The sequence below is a fragment of the Convolutriloba macropyga genome, chromosome 4 (assembly GCF_964194025.1).
Source record: "Convolutriloba macropyga chromosome 4, txConMacr16.3, whole genome shotgun sequence".
In the NCBI taxonomy this organism is placed as follows: Eukaryota; Metazoa; Xenacoelomorpha; order Acoela; family Convolutidae; genus Convolutriloba; species Convolutriloba macropyga.
The window spans coordinates 3,519,017-3,541,294 of record NC_134471.1 but is presented as its reverse complement, the minus strand read 5'-3'; the positions used below and the strand labels follow the sequence as shown (position 1 = coordinate 3,541,294).

Here is a 22,278-nt window from a genome sequence, read left to right as displayed (position 1 = left end):
GAGTTATAGTTACTTTGGCACGATATGCCTGGGCTACCCTTTGCCCACTGTTGTTCCTTTTCAACAGTTATAACTTTCTTGAGATTTGCTTCACAAATCTTCTTTTGCTACTGTGAAAAAAGTCATCCATTTCCTAACCATTGAATTATATCTATATAATCAACATTATGACTTGGTGTTCAAAGTTACAGTTTTTTAGCACGTGCCTCTCCTGGTACACTGGGCCCCCATTTTTGGGCACCAAAAATCAGAAAGTTTGTAGTCGATCTGTTGTTGTTGTTGAAGTCTGTTTGAAGTTGCTCTTTGTCGTCTCGTCGTGTTCTCTTTTGCTCTGTTGTGTCTTTTGTGTAGCTGTATTTGTTACTTCATCTGCTGATGATTATGTTGAAATGTTGTATTGAGTTGTGTCCTCAATAAAACGCTGATCTTGAAGTTATGGACTCGTCCATATCTACAAGTATGTCTGAACTGACTTTGATGATGTCCACTGTTGAAGAATGTGTTTACTGCTGTTCGAAAAATGCTGCTGCTTCTGCTGAAGTAATTCCTGCTGAAGTGTTTGTTGTTGTAGTTAAATTTCTGCTGATGTCTTCCGTCGGTGTTGTCTGTAGATTGTTGCTGTGTACTAGTTGTCAACGTGCTGCTTGTAGTGTTATATGAAAGTGGTATGCTGGAAAGTTGAATTGCTTTTTGTGCTGATTGCGTTTAACTGTGTACATTTGTAGTTGTTTTAAATCGACTTCTGTATTGGCTGATTGGCGATTGTCAATTACTGAACAATTTCCGGAAATGTTGTTGTTGCTGGTCTGCTCCTTGAAAGTTGAAAAACTGATGCTCCCCGTGTTCCCTACCTACCAAAAACTACCACTACCTTGTACCTATTGCCTACGTTTACCTGTTTTTCCCAAATTAGAGTTTGTCGGAATACCAAATGTTTTGTAATAATTTTTACCGCTGATGTCTGGTTTTAGTGTCATATAACTATTCAACATACTTTTATCCTGTCGGTTCAACTCTCTGCTGTTTTGCAATAAGCTAATTAATTGTGCATTTGAATTCCAAAACCTACCTAATGTTTATCCAGATTTTGTCTTCCTGTTAAACCTACCCACCTAAATTTTCCCGTTTGAATGTATTTATCTAATGTACGTTAAGCTTTGCTAATTTGAGTTGCCTTGTGAGTTACTTATTGAAATCCCTAATTGTACCTGAATAATACCTAATAATCGCTTTGAATTGCTAATTAATTGAATTGAACTTTAAAATTTTCATCTTTCACTTTAACCTAATCCCAAAACTGATATCAAGTTTGCTTCAAATTGTGTTTGAATTATTCCCCATTTAATATTGATAATCTTTATGTTGATTTGTCGCTAATCAAACTAAGTTTAATTGCTGGTTTAAAATCCCCTTTTGTTGTTTTAACCAGGCAATACCTTACCACATTATCCTTACCTTTATTTATCTTCTGTACCCTATCTACCGGCCAAATTCCCCTGGGTGTGTTGTTTTCTAGTATCCATACCATGTCCCCTACTTCTATTCCGTCAACTGTTGAACGCCTTTTTTGACGTTGTCTGAGTGTTGGGAGATATTCCTTTAAAAGGCGTGTCCAAAACTCGTTCATGATACTGTTGACATTGTTCCATAATTTTCCCGCTCCTCTGTCGTTGCTGCTAATTGTAGTGTCTGATGGCAGTCCTGATGTCATTCCTGTCAAAAAATGTCCTGGTGTCAGACTTTCCACATCGCGAATGTCACTTCTGACTGATGTTAGAGGTCTGCTGGTGAGTAGAGCTTCCACTTGGCAAATGAGGGTTGAGTTTCCTAGATCCGGCGATATTGAAGAACAGGCGTTTGCTCATCCCAATGAGGCGTTCCCATGTTCCGCCAAATTGTGGTGCTCCTGTTGGAATAAATTTCCATGCAATCTTTTTCGATTCCGCATTTTTCTGTATCTCTGTAGTTGTGAAGCTGCTTTCTTCGAAGGTCTTTGCTGTACTGGTGAAATATAAAGCGTTGTCGCTGTGAATTCTTTCCGGTAGTCCTCGTCGGCTGAAGAACCGTTGGAATGCCATTGTGCATGATTCTTTTTGCAATTTCCGGGTCACTTCGATATGAACGGCTCGTATCGTCAGACAGGTGAATAAGCAACAGTATACTTTCATGGCTGTGTTGATCTGGCTGTAGATGTCGAATGGCCCAAAAAAGTCTACTCCGGTTTCCTTGAAGGCTACAGGTTTGACTGAGAATCGGTGGCTCGGAAGATCTGACATCTGAGGTTGGCTGTTGAGTTGTCTCTGTCGTCTGCATTCGTAGCATCTGTTCGAGATCTTCTTCATTACTGTTTTGCATTGAAGAACCCAAAACTTCAACTGAATGATGTGTGTCTGCTGTTCAACTCCAACATGACCATTGATGTTGTGTTGCAGTTCCAGAAAAAGACGAATAATCCTGTTCCTACCGTCTAAGATTATTGGCTTCTTTGTTGCTGTTGAAACTGGTGCGTTGGCTAGTCTGCTATTTGATCGAAGGATACCATCTTCGTCTATTTAAGGTGTCAACTGAATCAATCTACTCCGTTTTTGAATTGGCTTGTTGTGTGCTAGTTGATTTATGTCCCCGTCGAATGATTGTTGCTGAGATAGACGGAAAAGAAAGTTCTCTGCATCTATGATCTGCTGGTCCCGTGTTCTCGTTTTGTTTCGGAGGTTTTTCATTTTGATTATGACGGCTCTTAGTTTCAACCACTGGCTAAACCTGTTGGCATCAATTAGGTCTTTGTCAATTGGCTGTCGTCGTGTTCCCTGAGGCTTCTTTTCTGCGCTGTTCAAGAAAACAGTTTCGTGTTGTTGTTCGTCTGTTGTCGAGTTGTCGCTAGAAGATAGAAGAAACTGTGGTCCCTGTAACCAAAGAGATTTTTCTGTCATTTATGTTGCTGTTAGTCCCCTCGTTCCTTGACCTGCTGGGTTGTCCTTGGTGTTGACGTAGTTCCACTGATTGGTGTTTGTGAGATCCCTTATTTCGGCAATTCGGTTTCCGATGTACATCTTGTGTTTCAATTTGAAGTTCTTTATCCAACTGAGAGCGGTCCTGCTGTCACTCCACAGAAAGATTTTGTCAAACTTGAAATCCATTTCATCCTCAGTTGTTTTCTTCAATCTTGCCGCGTAAAGTGCTGCTTGCAGTTCTAGTCAGGGAATTGTTGTTTGACGTAAGGGTGCCCCTCTTGTTTTTCCCATGAGAAAACGCGTTGTGGTTTCTTGGTTCCTGGTTGTCTTGATGTATGCTACTGCTGCTGTTGCTTCCAATGATGCGTCGCAGAATACATGAAGTTCCATTGTGTCCCCAAGTGCTGTACCACCTACCAACCTGTTTACCCCTACCGTACCTATCTGTTCCGTTTCATGTACCCAATCTTTGATGGCCTTTCCATTGTATCCACCGATAGCTTTGTCCCATTCGCGTCCATGTTTCCACAGCTCTTGCAGTAGAATCTTGGCTCGGATGAGGAATGGCAATATGATTCCCAAAGGATCGTAGAAACTTGACACGAAAGAGAGAAACTTGCGTTGGGTCCAAGTTTCACTGTCCGGGTTCCTTCTGTCTTTCGCTTTGAACATTATTTTGTCTTCGTCTAAGCTCCAGTAAGCTCCAAGTACTCTTTGATGAAAACCTTTACTGAAGAGCTCCTCCACTGGTTTGCATAGATCATCTTGCATCTGCTCACAAAACTCACGGCTGTTGCTGCACCATTTTGTCTGAATGAATTTACCATTCTTCAGAGTATCCTTGACATCCTTGGCTGTGGTGAAAGCTGTGATGGCGTCGCTAAAAGATGAAACCATGTCATCCATATAGAATGTCCGCTGAATGTTCTCTAGAGAATTTGGGTGATCTTCGATGTCGTCTTTGGCTGTCTGTTCAAAACAAATTTTGCGCAAGCTGGTGAGTCCCTGGCTCCAAAGATGTGTCGTTGGTATTCGTACACCTCTAATTCTGAGCTGTTGGGTTGTCTCCACATGAATCGTAGATAACGTCGGTCCTGTTGTCGTACTCCGATTTGCATAAACATCGCTTCAATGTCTCCCTGGATGGCGATGGCTCCCTGTCGGAATCGTAGCAAAATTCCAAGCATATTCCCGAGGAGGTCAGGTCCAGCTAAGAGTTTGTCATTGAGGCATGTTCCGCTTTGTGGTGCTTTGGCATTGCAGATTCTTCGGATCTTGTCGGGTTTGTTTGGGCTGACAAAACCATAGTGTGGTATGTACCATCCTGTATCTTTCTGTCTATGGAAAGGTACTTTTGCAATGTAACCTTTTTCCAGGTCTGCTTGAATGCCCTCATTGTATTTCTTGTACTGTTCAGGTTTCTTCTGTAGTCTGTTGACAAGATGATTCAAATGAGTCAAGGCTTGCGACCGGTTGTCTGGTAAACTGCTGTCGTCTTTCCAGGGAAGTCCCGTTTCATAAAGTCCATCTGCTTGTCTCACGCATGTTGTGTTAAGTATCTTGGTGGCTAACAAGACTTCTGGATCATTAGACTTGGTTTTGGATTCCAATGGAATTGTCTCTGCTTTCCACCAATGAGAAACTTCTTCGTTGAGGTCATTGTCTTGTTCAAGGCAATTGCTGCAAAACAAAGCAGTATGATGCATTGAATGTTGTGTTTTGCTGTCATCCAATACTGTATGAGGTCCAGAAATAGTCCAACCAAGTTTGAAAAGACTTGCGCTTGGTGCTGATGATGGTCCTTGTTCCACTCTGACTGGTGAGATAAGGTTAATGTTGTCCTGTCCAATCAATACTGTGACTTCGAGATTATCCAGAGTTGGCATATTGACATGTCTAAGGTGGTCATACTTTCTGGCAACGTCTCCCGGGTGCTCCCTCAGCTTTGGCAAATTGATGTTTTCCACAACGTATATCTGTTTGACGTTTTAGCGATCGTCGTCTTCCAAATTCGAAATTTCTGTTGACGTTGTGTAACACGATTTTGTGTCTGTTCCGTTGGCTCCCTTCAAGACAAGTTGTTGACGTGTTTCTTTCTGAAGGCGTAGTTCGTCGGCTGTCTTCGAGAGAAGTATTGTCAAGCTGCTTCCTGGGTCGATGAAGGCGTATGTGCGAACTTTATTCTCCTTGTTATGTAAAATAACTGGCATGACATAGAGAAGATTCGTTGTTTTAGTTGCTGCTGTCGTGTCCTTTGCTGTGGTTGTATCTTTGTTGCTGATGACTGCAAATGAGTTACCATTTCCTCTCGAGTTGTTCGATTGAGAGTTTGGTAGAACAACTGAGGTCAGTGTTCGTCCGTATCTACTGTTGGCACCGTGTAACATAGTGTTGTGTCGTTGTCCGCATCCTTGCTCCCTGCAATTAGAGATTGAAGGACAGTTGTTGGCTCGATGGTTCGCTCCCAAACAATTTCTGCAAAGGTTCAACTGATAAACGGTTTGTAGTCTTTCGTCTGCTGTCTTTGCTTTAAACGTTGGACAATGGAATAACTGATGATTACCGTCGTTGCAGACACAAGGCAGAGGCTGGTTGTTGCTGTTGCTTCCTCTTGTTGCTTGAAACATTTGTGTTGTGCTCCGCTGGTTATACTGGTTCTTGTTGTTGTTGTTGCTAAAGTTGTTTATGTTCTGTGTTGGTTGTTGTTGCTGCTGTTGTTCCCTGTTTGGATGAGTTGGTTGTTGATGAAATTGTCGGTTTCCATTTAAGTTGAAATTTCGTTGATGTGTATCACTGTTTGTGCTGAGACTAGTATTGCTACGTCCTTGATGCGTTGAACGTTCATGTGCTTCTGCTATTTCTTTAATCCATTGGTTGAAGTCTGCTTGTGTCGGCTGCTGAATTCTTCGTTTGTAAAACAAACTGATTCCATTTGAATTCTTCGCTGTAAGGTAGTTTGTCGGTTGCATGCTTCAAGATTGTCGTGCTGTTGAGATCGGCTTCGAAGTTGAGTTCTTGTAGTGTCCTTGTCATGGTGTTAATGAATGTGGAAAAATTTACAATTGTCCAAGGAAGAGATGTCGTTGGTGGCTTGTAGTTGATGAGTTTCTCCAACAAGTTGCTGATGATGAGGTTTGGGTTCCCAAACCGCCGTTTCAACTCGTTTATTGCATCTTTGTACAGGTGTCCGTTGCAGGCAAATCCTTCAATTGCTGTTTTGGCTTTTCCAATTACAAGTCCCTGTAGATAGGCAATCTTCTGTCCATCACTGAGCTGAGTGTCTCCAATCATGAAAAGGAAACGGTTGTACCAATCTGCCCATTTGCTCGGGTCACCGTTGAACTTCTGAAGATCCATCTTTGGAAGAGCTTCCACATAAGGCGTATAGAATGGAACTGGTTGTGATAACGTTGTTGACAATTGTTGTGGTTGTTCTGTTGGCTGATTGAATGTTTGTGTGTCCCCCATTCCAGTAGCGCTGTTCTGCTGGTCGTTTAGGCTGCTTGAGTAAGCTAGTCTATCATACCAAAAGCTGTTGAGGTTGTAACGTTGAGCGGAATTGCTAGTTTCTGGTTGTTCGTTGTGTAAACTTCTGTTAACGGATGTTTGCTGTTGTCCAATTGCTCTAGTGTTGATTTTGTTGTTGGTTGCTGAGTTATCCGCTGTCGAGTTTGCTGTTACTGTTGTCTTGTTGTTGTCTTGTGTGTTGTAGTTTGTTGTGGTGTTTTCTTGCGAAAGGTGATTCTGAATTTTAATTTTCATGTCGTCGATGTTGTTCCACGTGTTAGTGATTTTTCCGATGTACTCCTCGTGCTGATGTTCGTCAAGCTGTGAAATCAAATCGTAACTGATTTCCTCGAACTCCGAAAATGTTTCCGCCGCCTTTTCATGAACATTCTTCGCTGCGTTTATGTTCCCACTGTCAATCAATTCGCTCATGGTTTGCAGGTTCTTCGCAATTTTCTCCCCCATCACCCTGATTTTTGATTTTAAAACGGGTGGTTGCCCTGTTTTGTTCGGCATTGCTGTCAGGAGGTTTGTATTCTGCTTTGTGTATTGTGTTGTTGAAATGTTGACTGTGTTGGGGGGTCTTTATTGTCTGGTGGGGGGATGGGTCTTGGTCTTCGGGGATGATTCGTGGTCTTTGTCTTTGCCTTTGCCTTGAGGTTGCGCGTTCGAGCTTGGTTAGGGGCGGTCACCAGAAAAAAACCTGTGCGGTGTTCCGCCTTCAGTTAATTTTGAATGTGTAGTGTTGAAGGTGCTGCGGCCGGACGTCAGAGAAGCAAACTAATCAGCTTGCTTCACTGACGCCAGTGTTGGTGGTGTTTCAAAAAAGACCCTTGAGTTATAACTACTTTGGCACGATATGCCTCCGTCTTCCAAATTCGAAATTTCTGTTGACGTTGTGTAACACGATTTTGTGTCTGTTCCGTTGGCTCCCTTCAAGACAAGTTGTTGACGTGTTTCTTTCTGAAGGCGTAGTTCGTCGGCTGTCTTCGAGAGAAGTATTGTCAAGCTGCTTCCTGGGTCGATGAAGGCGTATGTGCGAACTTTATTCTCCTTGTTATGTAAAATAACTGGCATGACATAGAGAAGATTCGTTGTTTTAGTTGCTGCTGTCGTGTCCTTTGCTGTGGTTGTATCTTTGTTGCTGATGACTGCAAATGAGTTACCATTTCCTCTCGAGTTGTTCGATTGAGAGTTTGGTAGAACAACTGAGGTCAGTGTTCGTCCGTATCTACTGTTGGCACCGTGTAACATAGTGTTGTGTCGTTGTCCGCATCCTTGCTCCCTGCAATTAGAGATTGAAGGACAGTTGTTGGCTCGATGGTTCGCTCCCAAACAATTTCTGCAAAGGTTCAACTGATAAACGGTTTGTAGTCTTTCGTCTGCTGTCTTTGCTTTAAACGTTGGACAATGGAATAACTGATGATTACCGTCGTTGCAGACACAAGGCAGAGGCTGGTTGTTGCTGTTGCTTCCTCTTGTTGCTTGAAACATTTGTGTTGTGCTCCGCTGGTTATACTGGTTCTTGTTGTTGTTGTTGCTAAAGTTGTTTATGTTCTGTGTTGGTTGTTGTTGCTGCTGTTGTTCCCTGTTTGGATGAGTTGGTTGTTGATGAAATTGTCGGTTTCCATTTAAGTTGAAATTTCGTTGATGTGTATCACTGTTTGTGCTGAGACTAGTATTGCTACGTCCTTGATGCGTTGAACGTTCATGTGCTTCTGCTATTTCTTTAATCCATTGGTTGAAGTCTGCTTGTGTCGGCTGCTGAATTCTTCGTCGTAAAACAAACTGATTCCATTTGAATTCTTCGCTGTAAGGTAGTTTGTCGGTTGCATGCTTCAAGATTGTCATGCTGTTGAGATCGGCTTCGAAGTTGAGTTCTTGTAGTGTCCTTGTCATGGTGTTAATGAATGTGGAAAAATTTACAATTGTCCAAGGAAGAGATGTCGTTGGTGGCCTGTAGTTGATGAGTTTCTCCAACAAGTTGCTGATGATGACGTTTGGGTTCCCAAACCGCTGTTTCAACTCGTTTATTGCATCTTTGTACAGGTGTCCGTTGCAGGCAAATCCTTCAATTGCTGTTTTGGCTTTTCCAATTACAAGTCCCTGTAGATAGGCGATCTTCTGTCCATCACTGAGCTGAGTGTCTCCAATCATGAAAATGAAACGGTTGTACCAATCTGCCCATTTGCTCGGGTCACCGTTGAACTTCTGAAGATCCATCTTTGGAAGAGCTTCCACATAAGGCGTATAGAATGGAACTGGTTGTGATAACGTTGTTGACAATTGTTGTGGTTGTTCTGTTGGCTGATTGAATGTTTGTGTGTCCCCCATTCCAGTAGCGCTGTTCTGCTGGTCGTTTAGGCTGCTTGAGTAAGCTAGTCTATCATACCAAAAGCTGTTGAGGTTGTAACGTTGAGCGGAATTGCTAGTTTCTGGTTGTTCGTTGTGTAAACTTCTGTTAACGGATGTTTGCTGTTATCCAATTGCTCTACTGTTGATTTTGTTGTTGGTTGCTGAGTTATCCGCTGTCGAGTTTGCTGTTACTGTTGTCTCGTTGTTGTCTTGTGTGTTGTAGTTTGTTGTGGTGTTTTCTTGCGAAAGGTGATTCTGAATTTTAATTTTCATGTCGTCGATGTTGTTCCACGTGTTAGTGATTTTTCCGATGTACTCCTCGTGCTGATGTTCGTCCAGCTGTGAAATCAACTCGTAACTGATTTCCTCGAACTCCGAAAATGTTTCCGCCGCCTTTTCATGAACATTCTTCGCTGCGTTTATGTTCCCACTGTCAATCAATTCGCTCATGGTTTGCAGGTTCTTCGAAATTTTCTCCCCCATCACCCTGATTTTTGATTTTAAAACGGGTGGTTGCCCTGTTTTGTTCGGCATTGCTGTCAGGAGGTTTGTTTTCTGCTTTGTGTATTGTGTTGTTGAAATGTTGACTGTGTTGGGGGGTCTTTATTGTCCGGTGGGGGGATGGGTCTTGGTCTTTGGGGATGATTCGTGGTCTTTGTCTTTGCCTTTGGCTTGAGGTTGCGCGTTCGAGCATGGTTAGGGGCGGTCACCAGAAAAAAACCTGTGCGGTGTTCCGCCTTCAGTTAATTTTGAATGTGTAGTGTTGGTGGTGCTGCGGCCGGACGTCAGAGAAGCAAACTAATCAGCTTGCTTCACTGACGCCAGTGTTGGTGGTGTTTCAAAAAAGACCCTTGAGTTATAACTACTTTGGCACGATATGCCTCCGTCTTCCAAATTCGAAATTTCTGTTGACGTTGTGTAACACGATTTTGTGTCTGTTCCGTTGGCTCCCTTCAAGACAAGTTGTTGACGTGTTTCTTTCTGAAGGCGTAGTTCGTCGGCTGTCTTCGAGAGAAGTATTGTCAAGCTGCTTCCTGGGTCGATGAAGGCGTATGTGCGAACTTTATTCTCCTTGTTATGTAAAATAACTGGCATGACATAGAGAAGATTCGTTGTTTTAGTTGCTGCTGTCGTGTCCTTTGCTGTGGTTGTATCTTTGTTGCTGATGACTGCAAATGAGTTACCATTTCCTCTCGAGTTGTTCGATTGAGAGTTTGGTAGAACAACTGAGGTCAGTGTTCGTCCCTATCTACTGTTGGCACCGTGTAACATAGTGTTGTGTCGTTGTCCGCATCCTTGCTCCCTGCAATTAGAGATTGAAGGACAGTTGTTGGCTCGATGGTTCGCTCCCAAACAATTTCTGCAAAGGTTCAACTGATAAACTGTTTGTAGTCTTTCGTCTGCTGTCTTTGCTTTAAACGTTGGACAATGGAATAACTGATGATTACCGTCGTTGCAGACACAAGGCAGAGGCTGGTTGTTGCTGTTGCTTCCTCTTGTTGCTTGAAACATTTGTGTTGTGCTCCGCTGGTTATACTGGTTCTTGTTGTTGTTGTTGCTAAAGTTGTTTATGTTCTGTGTTGGTTGTTGTTGCTGCTGTTGTTCCCTGTTTGGATGAGTTGGTTGTTGATGAAATTGTCGGTTTCCATTTAAGTTGAAATTTCGTTGATGTGTATCACTGTTTGTGCTGAGACTAGTATTGCTACGTCCTTGATGCGTTGAACGTTCATGTGCTTCTGCTATTTCTTTAATCCATTGGTTGAAGTCTGCTTGTGTCGGCTGCTGAATTCTTCGTCGTAAAACAAACTGATTCCATTTGAATTCTTCGCTGTAAGGTAGTTTGTCGGTTGCATGCTTCAAGATTGTCATGCTGTTGAGATCGGCTTCGAAGTTGAGTTCTTGTAGTGTCCTTGTCATGGTGTTAATGAATGTGGAAAAATTTACAATTGTCCAAGGAAGAGATGTCGTTGGTGGCCTGTAGTTGATGAGTTTCTCCAACAAGTTGCTGATGATGACGTTTGGGTTCCCAAACCGCTGTTTCAACTCGTTTATTGCATCTTTGTACAGGTGTCCGTTGCAGGCAAATCCTTCAATTGCTGTTTTGGCTTTTCCAATTACAAGTCCCTGTAGATAGGCGATCTTCTGTCCATCACTGAGCTGAGTGTCTCCAATCATGAAAATGAAACGGTTGTACCAATCTGCCCATTTGCTCGGGTCACCGTTGAACTTCTGAAGATCCATCTTTGGAAGAGCTTCCACATAAGGCGTATAGAATGGAACTGGTTGTGATAACGTTGTTGACAATTGTTGTGGTTGTTCTGTTGGCTGATTGAATGTTTGTGTGTCCCCCATTCCAGTAGCGCTGTTCTGCTGGTCGTTTAGGCTGCTTGAGTAAGCTAGTCTATCATACCAAAAGCTGTTGAGGTTGTAACGTTGAGCGGAATTGCTAGTTTCTGGTTGTTCGTTGTGTAAACTTCTGTTAACGGATGTTTGCTGTTGTCCAATTGCTCTACTGTTGATTTTGTTGTTGGTTGCTGAGTTATCCGCTGTCGAGTTTGCTGTTACTGTTGTCTCGTTGTTGTCTTGTGTGTTGTAGTTTGTTGTGGTGTTTTCTTGCGAAAGGTGATTCTGAATTTTAATTTTCATGTCGTCGATGTTGTTCCACGTGTTAGTGATTTTTCCGATGTACTCCTCGTGCTGATGTTCGTCAAGCTGTGAAATCAACTCGTAACTGATTTCCTCGAACTCCGAAAATGTTTCCGCCGCCTTTTCATGAACATTCTTCGCTGCGTTTATGTTCCCACTGTCAATCAATTCGCTCATGGTTTGCAGGTTCTTCGAAATTTTCTCCCCCATCACCCTGATTTTTGATTTTAAAACGGGTGGTTGCCCTGTTTTGTTCGGCATTGCTGTCAGGAGGTTTGTATTCTACTTTGTGTATTGTGTTGTTGAAATGTTGACTGTGTTGGGGGGTCTTTATTGTCCGGTGGGGGGATGGGTCTTGGTCTTTGGGGATGATTCGTGGTCTTTGTCTTTGCCTTTGCCTTGAGGTTGCGCGTTCGAGCATGGTTAGGGGCGGTCACCAGAAAAAAACCTGTGCGGTGTTCCGCCTTCAGTTAATTTTGAATGTGTAGTGTTGGTGGTGCTGCGGCCGGACGTCAGAGAAGCAAACTAATCAGCTTGCTTCACTGACGCCAGTGTTGGTGGTGTTTCAAAAAAGACCCTTGAGTTATAACTACTTTGGCACGATATGCCTGGGCTACCCTTTGCCCACTGTTGTTCCTTTTCAACAGTTATAACTTTCTTGAGATTTGCTTCACAAATCTTCTTTTGCTACCGTGAAAAAGTCATCCATTTCCTAACCATTGAATTATATCTATATAATCAACATTATGACTTGTGGTTCAAAGTTACAGTTTTTTAGCACGTTCCTCTCCTGGTACAGATTCAAAGAATTTGAATTGTATTGGTGCGCTGTGTTTTTTTTTAAGATGTGTTCACACATTTTTCAATGACTTTGATCGTTCAAAACGGGATAAACAGGTAACGCCCAGCGGGCATTGAGTTTCATTGGAGGCCCAAAGTGGGCTTTAGTTGTCCTTCAAGTGCTAATAGTGGTGCAGCTGCTGGAATGGCCTTAATTTAAGGTTAGAAGGTCATTTTTAGGAGTTTTTGGGCTCAAAATGGTGCAATTTTTCATGTTTTTGTGATTTTTTTTAGTTCCTTTGTTTGATTAGTGTTAGGTTGAAGTTTTTAAAAGTTGATTAAGGTCGTTTGCGACACAAAAATGCTTGTTATGACCAATTTATGAGCTATAAGTTTTGGTACTACAAACACAAACTCGCGAAAGGATACTAATTTTTGCAATTTTTTTCAGGTTTTTTTGAAAATTTTTGTCATTTTTTGAGTTTTTTAGCCCTAGGTGCCAAGAAACCTCCTCTAGAATTTGATAACGGGTTTGATGATAGATTAGTGCATAGTTTCTATTGGTAATGGAATGGTTTTCAACTTTTTGCCATCATGAATTTTAGCATTTTTTGACAAAGCTTGCAATTTTTTCATTTTTTCGACATTTATTATCATTATTCAAGTTGTTTGAGTCCCAGGGGCCAGAAAACCTCATCAGCGGTTGGATAATAAGTTACTAAAAAATTTTTAGTTGCCATGGATTAGGTTTCAACTTTTGAATATCACAAATTTTAGCAATTTTTTTGACAAAATTTGCATTTTTTTCAGGCTTTTGAAAATTTTCGTCATTTTTTCAGTTTTTCCATCTTCAAGGACCAGCCAATCTCCTTTGAGGTTTGTTAATAAGGCACTTCTTAGTTTTTTGTAACAATGGAATAGTTTTTAACATTTTAATGTCTCGAATTTTAGCATTTTTTTTTATAAAATCTGCAATTTTTTAAGGTTTCCTAAAGTTTTTGTCTGCTTTTGATATTCGTCCATTCTCACGTGCGAAAAAACCTATTCCACGTTCTGATAAAAAATTACTGCATGATTTTTAGTTTCAATGGATTTGTTTGCAACAATTTAACTTTTCGAATTGGAAGTTTTTGATAAAATTTGCGATTTTTTTCAAGTTTTTTCAAAACATTTGTATTTCATTTTTTTCTCTTGTCTCAGCAGACAGATAACCTCATCCAGTGTTTGATAGTATGTTATTAAATAATTGTTAAATGCTAGGGGGCAATTGAATGGTTTTCAACATTTTAATAGAACCAATTTCTATTTTTTGAAGTTTGAATTTTTTTCTAAAAATTATTGCCTATCGATCTATGAGCCAATCAGTGTTTTAAAGCTTGGAATTGGGTTACTGGATAGCCTCTAAAGACATAGAATTGATTCTGAAGATTTTTATATCACAATTTTCAGCAACATTTTCTGATAATTTGCAATTAATTTCTTTTTCTTAAATTTTTTGTTCATTTTCGAGTTAATCATCGATCTTCAAGGGCCAATGAATATTTTTCAGGTCTTGCAGATAAAATACTGGACTGATTTCAGAAACAAAAATTGATTTTGAACATTTTTGAAATAGGTATTTTAAAATGGAAAAAAAATTTTGCCATAGGTTTGAAAGCTTCGAGTTTTAGCAATGAATATATTTTGTTTAGTTTTGATTCTTTTAATTTCTCAGTTTTTTGAGATGATTTTGTTTTTGCTCTGGCTGGAATTGTTCAGTTGATCTGCTGGTCAGGTAGAGTACGTCTGAGTTTTTCATTCAATTCTTTGAATTGTATTTCAGGACTTGTCCTGCTATGTTTTTTTTTCTTCGTCAAACTTTTTTTCGCTTTACTACTTTACTATTTTGCCGATTTTTCGACATTTTGCGTGAAATATTTTTGACTTTTCTAGGCTAGTTTTTCTCTTTTCTCATTCTGCTAAAAGTGAATTTGAACATCAGTTGCTCATCAAAGCAATTCAAAATGAACAGAGTCTATATAAAAAATTGAAGTCAGAAATAGAAACGGAGCAAACCCATAAAGCCCAATTTTAGATGCCCGCTATTTGAACGTCATTCCTATAAGTCTTAGTTACCATCTCTTATGCTTATTGGTATTGTTAGTAGCCCCTGTAGCCTCTCTAAGAAACAGAAGTATGTTCAACTACGAAATGCCATCAAAATAAATCGGACTTAAAAAATGTTTTTGTACAAAAATCTTTTTTTCAATATCTTCTATTCTTTCAATCCCAATCATGCTTATTGGAATCAACGGTGGCTATTTTCCGGCAATCTGCCGGGTATGTTTTCATTAATTGGAAAAATTAATTCTAATCAAAGGATTTCATGATGGAGATACTTAATCTTTTTTGCTAAATTTGCCAAAATTTGTACGAGAATCTGAATGCTGTGGCTGCACCTGAACTGAAATATGAGAGCTTACAAGTTGGATGGCATTTTTGACTGAAGGTTTTCAGCTACAAAAACGAGAAAGTGTAGAAACAAAATATATTTTAGAGCCCGGTGATATCAATGTAAACGCTCTATATATTTAAAAAGTTGTGTCGTTTTAGATAGCAGTGCAGTGGAGTGCGCACAGTTTATTGAGATTCGACAACATGAGTGTGTCACTTGGAGGATCACCTTCCTACAACTCACAGACGGGACTCTATATCGTGTCCAACGCTTTCAAAGGATGCATCTCGGATGCCAGGTTAGAATCACTCATCTTGAAATTACCTTCTTTCGTCTCGATCAACGGAATCGAAAACACGAAATGGAGAAATTAAGTATCATCATAGTAGCCAAAAATTGAAACACAAGGAAAAGTTGGAAATAAGTATCGTATTTTGGAAAAAAATACGTAAGTTGGAAAAAAAGTATCGAATGATCGTTGCCTGTGACTGTACATTATCAGTGAATACTAAAAAAGCAATGTGTAGGTAGTATTTTAAAATAAAAGGGCATGCAATTGTTGTCCAGTTGCAAAAATACATTGTCGTGCATTTGATTTGTCGTCCTGTTGATCTGCCGTGATTTGATTTGTGATCCCCTCATGTAGATACTGTCTCCATCTACATCCACTTCACTTATCTCTATTATAGCTCTGACGTTCTTTCTGTTTTACAATTTTTCAAGCACCAAACTTCAAAAGAAAATTTTTGCTTACCGCTATTTCACTTCTTTTTTGATGCTTTTACGTGCGTGACGTCATTTGTGAAACTAATTGACGGTGAGTTTTTAGCTCAACTGCGTGACAAGTTTTTTTTTAATCATAACTGATTTACCAGATTCGCTAAATAACTTGATTTTGGTCACTCGCGATCACTCTAACCGCTTTCAACATCGATATAGGACTCCTCTATAATGATCAATATTAATAATATATCTTGGCGACCAAAATAAATAACGAATTTAAATTTTTTTTAAAGAACTTTTTTAGTTTGAAAACGTTCTAGCCTTCAAAAAGGCTGGCAACTACATCAACTCAATTCTCTATCTGTTGCTATCTACAGCTGCTGGCTTTTCAATTTTCTAAGTCAACCTAAATGTAGAGAAAATTGTTGATTTTGCAAGCCAGTTTTTAGATTTGAATGGCTATTTTGGGTGAAGACTTTTTGATATCAGTCTCCTATGAAGTCTTATGAAAACCTATGAAGACTTATCAAGTCTTATGAAGACTTATGAAGTCTTATGAAGACTTATGAAGACCTATGAAGTCTTATGAAGACTTTTTGTTATCGATGTTCAGTCTTTTTAATAGCCGCGAAGCGATAGCTGAGGCTATTATTGGCCTTCTCTTGGTTTTTTATTTCGTCGTCAAGATTTTTGTTACGACCATGTGACGTCACAACCATTTCAAATCTTGCTTTTTGTGCATTCGTCCATGCAATTTGAACTGAATTACATGTGTGACGTCATTTTTCACTCTTAGTGGAGCGAGTTTTTTTTGTTCATTCGCGTGGACAAGTTTTTGGTCACACGTGACTTACCTGACTCTCAAAAATGACTTCCTCACTCTGATATTGACTTTTCTTCGCTATAATTCAAAGAGATAATGTCAAATGAGTGCGTGTCGCTCTAAATGAAGGGTATTTGAGGACATCTATTAGACGTAGCAATAAGGTGAACAGATGTTTAATAAAAATATAACATAATGGTTAAAAAATGTTTTTTTTTGGGTCTGTTTCTTATCTTTTTGAGACTGCAGGTCTATAAAGCTATTGCGCCTATTTTCCGGCAATCTGCTAGCTATGTTTGTTTAATTCAGGTTGAACGGGTTCGCCTTGCCAATTATGATCCGTGAACCCGATGCACTGGACTCAGACGTTACTACAGCTGATGGTGTGACAGTGATTGTGTCGCAGGGGCTGGAAAGGGGTTGCGAGAAAGACGCATGTGGTCAGAGAGCTCTGAATGGACAGGATTGTCCTGCTCCCAGAGTACTGTGTCTCAACTGGTTCGACGGATTCTTCTGTGTGTAAGTAATAGCTCCACTTAATTTTTTTTAGCTAGAACGAGCTTTAGAATGCCTCAACAGATTTTTCACAGAAGGTAGCGAGAGTGATTCCATTGTTGATTCAAAATTAACTGAACACAAAAACAGTGCGATTGGTTGTGAACCAAGATGTCATTAATTTATAGTTTTTTGAAAAAAATGTCCTCCTTTAAACTCCACAAACATCGTGGACCTTCAAAGTGTAAATCTAAAAGATTGAAGCAAGAAAATTTTCAAATTTTACACCGATTCGAATCTCTAATGCAATGGTTCTTTATATCTAATTGCACGTCTTTTTTAGTGCTAAGTTTCTGTTTGGTTGTGTTTGCGCTTTGCTCTGGAACAGTCTTTTACTTTTTGAGTGCCTTTTTAATTGCTCTCAAACGAAGTTTGTATCAATTATATTAGTCCTGTCGGTCACTTTTTATGCGATTTTTCGCTTGACCGATTTTTCGTCTGACGCTTTTGACTTTTCGTCCTCAAAAACGGGATAAACAGGTAGCGCCCAGCGGGCATTAAGTGCTCTTAGAGCTTTTCAGCTCAAACTGTTTTGGAGACTTATAATTATGGTGTGAAGGGCGGAAGAGAGGTTGAAGACACCCCCAGTGTTGCCCACCCCCCCCCACTACTAACCCCACCCCACCCCCCCCACCGTGCTGTTGCCCCCTCCACCCCTCTGCTGCCCAACCCCCCCTCCGTCCCCATCAGCCTACATAATAGGTTGCTGCATAGTTTCTAATGGTAATGGATTGGTTTTCAACGTTTTTAACATCACGAATTTTAGCAGTTGTCTGAAAAAACTTGATTTTTTTTCTAATTTTTCAAAATTTGTTGTCATTATCGAACTTTTTCCAGCCCCAGGAAACTGGAAACCTCCAATAGGCTTTAATGATATGTTACTGAAAAATTTTTATTGGCCATAGAATAGTTTTCAATTTTTTAATATCCCAAATTTTATCGATTTTTTTTAATAAAACTTTTTTCAAGTTTTTTTGAAATTTTTGTCGTTTTATAGCTTTATCTAGCCTCAGGAGTCAAAAAAACCTCCTCTAGTGTTTGATAGTAAGTTACTGTATAGTTTCAAGATGCAATAGAGTGTTTTTAACGATTTTAACATCACTAGTTTTAGCATTTTCTTGAAAATTTTTTTTGGCAATCTTCATGTTTTTTGAAATTGTTTTTTTTAGGTTTATCCAACCTCAAGAAGCAATAAACCTCTAGGCTTTGATAATAGGTTACTGCTTTGTTTCCAGATGCAATGTTTTGTTTTTCAAGATAATAATATCACGAATTCAAGCAATTTTTCAAAAATCTTATGCCATTTTTTAAGTTTTTTGAATATTTTTTATTTTTTATTTGATCGTGCACCAGGGAGCTCCATCGAGGTTTAATAGTAAGCTGCTGCTTAGTTTCCAGAGTTAATGGAATGGTTATCATTATGTTAATGACTCGAATTTTAGCAGTTTTTTTATATAATTTAATTAAAAAAATTTGTAAAAGTTATTATTTTCCAAGCGTATGGATCTTTATGGGCCAGCGAAACTGTTTAAGGCTTGAAATAGGGATACTGGATAGTCTCTTGAGACAATGGAATGGTGTTCTGAAGATAATAATATCACGAATTTTTGCAAGATTTTGTTAAAATTTGCTGTTGTTTTTAAAATGTTTGAATATTTTTGTCCTTTTCTGAGTTTAACATCATTACTGGCCAACGAAGCTTTTTAAGTCTTGCAGATGGGTTACATGACAAAAATCCAGAGTCGAAAAATGTTTTTGAACTTTTTCTTCACTGCGATATGTGGAAACTTTTCTTCTGAATTTTGCAATTTCAGTTTTTTTCTATATGATTTAGTTACTAACAAGGCTAGAAAACTTGAAGTTGTAGTGTCGAATCTCATCATGGAAAAATTCCTTCTTCTCTCTCTCTGTGTGTGTTTGTTGGTTGGCGTTTCTTTCCTTCTCTTTCTCCTTCATGTTTTATCTCGCACTCTCTCTCTCTCTCTCTCTCTCTCTCTCTCTCCTTAACTCTTTTGTTGATGCCGCACTTCAGCGGCTGTTGTGGCGTGAGGTCATCGTTTATTACCCTAACGTCACGCCCCTTCGATCAAGGTAAAGCTAACCTCACTAAACAGTGGCTAGGTACTGACGAAGCCAACCGCTCGACGGTGGTTTGAGAGCAATTCGCCCGACGTTAGTCGGTTATGTTTCACATTTATGTTCCTCATTTTTGAGTTTTCTAAGTTGCTCTCGCTCTGAAATACAGTTCATTGATAAGCGCGGTCGTGTGCATGGAAATGAAATTCATTGTAGCTGAGTTGTAAAGATGTTTGAATCGTAACCTGTTAGTCCGGGATTTGAACTCCTGTGGGGTCGACAGTTTTGCACCCCATTTTTAAGCTGAATTAAATTGCACCAATCCGTCGTTCGAGTGCAATCTATCCGACGTTAGTCGGTTTATGTTATTCTGAAGTAAATTGCACAGCGGAGAGAAGAGGGTGGTTGTTCTGTTCATCTGGGTTTTCATTTTGTATCGGAAATGTGGTGGAAAATATTGTGCTAAGAAAGCAAATTTTTTTTAATCAAGTGCCTTTTGAAGCAAGTTTTGACTTTTATTTATAGCTTGATGGGTCAAAGTGGGTTTCTCAATTATACTAACCAGTAGTTGTACGTTTGGAAGTTTATTCGACCATCTATAACAGGTATCACACTTTGAGATAAATTTAGAGCTTTTTGTATCATTCAACCGATTTAAAAACTTTTTTAATAGCCGCAAAGCGATAGCTGAGGCTATTATTTGCATTTTCTTGGTTTTATTTTATCTCGTCATCGAGATTGCTGTTATGACCATATGTCGTCACAATCACTTAAAATCTGCTTTTTGTTCTTTCGTTCGTGTCATTTCAACTGTTTTCAACATCAAGTTTTTGGTCAGACGAGACTTCCTACCTAACTCTCAAAGATGACCCCCTCACTCCTAATTTGACTTTTCTTTACTTTACTTCAAAACAATGAAGTCAAGTGAGTGCGTGTCTTTCTAATTGAAGGGCGTTTTAGAGCAGTTAAAAAACATTAAACAAAAACGAAGCATTTCTTTTTGGTATGTTTCTTTTTTATCTTTTGGAGACTGCAGATCTACGAAGATATTGCGGCTGGTTTCTGGCAATCTGCCAGCTAGTTTGGTCTTTTTGGTATCCGTCTGGAGTTTTTAATTGCTCTCGAACGAAGCAATTATAATAAAAGTGTGTCTTTTTTAATGAAAAGTTGCCTATGGACAGTTTGTTCTAGAACATTTGATTGCAACATTCTTTACAAATTAATTTACCTTCCAGCCCCATTTGAAATAAATTGCCCCGAATGTCGTTCGAGCGCAATTTGTCCGTCTTTTGTTTTTAAAGCTCTCTCTCCTCTCTCTCTCATTCACAATCTGAAGCAGTTGAACTCAATTGGCTGCATTTTACTACTAAAAGTCAAATGATAAGCGCGCCAAAACTGGTTCCATTTTTTCACTTTAAATCTGAATAGTGTTTTTTTTTAAACCTCTAATGAGATTATTTGAAGCCCCTAGAGAATTTACTATTACCCTTGAGTCTACTCCCCCGACTGAAGCAAGCTGCAATTGATTACAGCTCTCACTAGTTGTTGGAGAGCAATTCCTCCGACGCTAGTCGGTTATGTTTTTATCCGGGGAGTTGTTTGATTTAAATTAGTGCTTCCTGTAGTTTTGGTAATTTTTTAAATTATTCAGTAGCTAATTGAAAACGTTTTTATTTTTCCAGGAATAATTATCCCGTTAAGGGGAATTTAACATAATTTGTCCAGTTTTTAACTAATGGTGTGATTACTAAAGGAGGTACTTGATTTTTGAATAGGCAATTATTTACTGAAATTGAAGAATTAATTTTTATATTTTGTTCAAATTTAGGTTCTTGCTTTTTTAATTGTGCAGTGTATATCTGTCGGCTTTTGGATCAGTAATTAGACACAAACTTTTTTTGAAATGTCTCTTTAGAGCAGTTCTTGTGACGTTGGGACACAGGAACCTGTGGAATATGTTGGATAAAAATGTTTCAATATCTTTATTAATAGCCGCACAGCGATAGCTGGGGCTATTATTGGCCTTCTCTTGGTTTTTTTTTTATTTCGTCGTCATGATTTTTGTTACAACCATATGACGTCACAGCCACTTTTTGTTCATTCGTTCATGCAATTTCAACTGAATTGCATGTGTGACGTCATTTTTCGCTCTTAGTGGAGCGAGTTTTTTTGATCATGCGCGTGATAAAATTTTTGGTCACACTTGACTTACCTCACTCTCAAAAATGACTTCCTCGCTTTAAAATTGACTTTTATTTACTTTAATTCAAAGAGATAAGGTCAAATGGGTGTGTGTCACTCTAAATGAAGGTTATTTGAGATCAGCTAATAGAGGCAGCAATAACTTATACAGATTTTTAATCAAAATATAACATATCAGCCTTCAATAAAAGACGAATTTTTTTGGTCTGTCTTACTGTTTTTCTTTTAGACTGCCGATCTACGAATCTATTGCGGCTATTTTCTGGCAATCTGCCAGCTATGTTTTTTTTTCATTTTTCATCTATTTTGTCTTCCCTCGGTTTTCTCTTTATTTATCGCTGGTAATTTTTTGTTTTGTCTACCATGGCGTTTATTGTGGTGTTCTTTATTGTAACAAACAAAACTATCACACATTCTGTTGCGAACATCGGTTTTCGAGTTGCAACTTGTGAATGCTTTTTACAAAAATTTTTTTTACAAAATAATCATAAATTTAAGGTGTGCTTGGTTGGGGAAATCATGGTTTAAATCATTTCTAAGTTCAGTCATTTCTCAGAAAGTTTTCTTGCGATCAACCTTGTGCCCACAAATCACCATGGCGCCCACGCAATTGAGTATTTGCCTTTTATTTGTTCCCAGAAACCCTCACAATCGGGTCTTCAAGATTTTCAAAATCAACCCACACAATCGGGTTGAACAGAGGAAATGAGCATTGTCCCTACTCATTGGGTGACAAACAAGTTCGCGCACAGCAATAACTGGGCAACTAAAATTGGGTGAGTCAATACTGTAAATTAACTATTGTGGGGCTGAAGGTGTTGTCGCAGGAATGAGTCTCATAACAGGGGATCTCTGGCGATCAGCATTGTGGCTGAACCTCTCATTAAAATCACTGAGACTCCTTGAGATAATCGATTGTAGGCAACTGATAAACCAGCTGGTTGAAAGTTTCGGTTATCGGCAAGCAAGGCTATACGTTTCAAAGTTTTTCGGACCAAATCTGAGAAGCCCCCGAAAGATTCAAACGCGAGTGGTACAAACTGGATACCTATTTCGGCACATTTTTGGGCATATTGTTCATATTTCCTATCTTCAGCATTTGTCAGAGCAAAACCACACCTCCTCGCCGCATCTGAAATTAGACTGGGCTGCAGTGGGGAAGTTATGGTTACGTCTAACTCAGGTGGTTGTCCCGCTGACCAGCTGGGCAAGTATATGTCTCCTGG

General features: G+C 39.4%; 1 protein-coding gene across 3 annotated transcripts in view; it reads left to right on the top strand.

Annotated features, from left to right (window-relative positions):
* Window positions 1–22,278, top strand: part of LOC142337418 (putative neural-cadherin 2) — a 289,747-nt gene that overhangs the window by 253,582 nt on the left and 13,887 nt on the right. For all 3 annotated transcript variants that reach the window (XM_075386622.1, XM_075386621.1, XM_075386623.1), the window contains 2 exons: window positions 14,832–14,971; window positions 16,529–16,738. In XM_075386622.1, coding sequence (XP_075242737.1) covers window positions 14,832–14,971; window positions 16,529–16,738 — 350 coding nt within the window. The remainder of the gene's footprint in view (window positions 1–14,831; window positions 14,972–16,528; window positions 16,739–22,278) is intronic.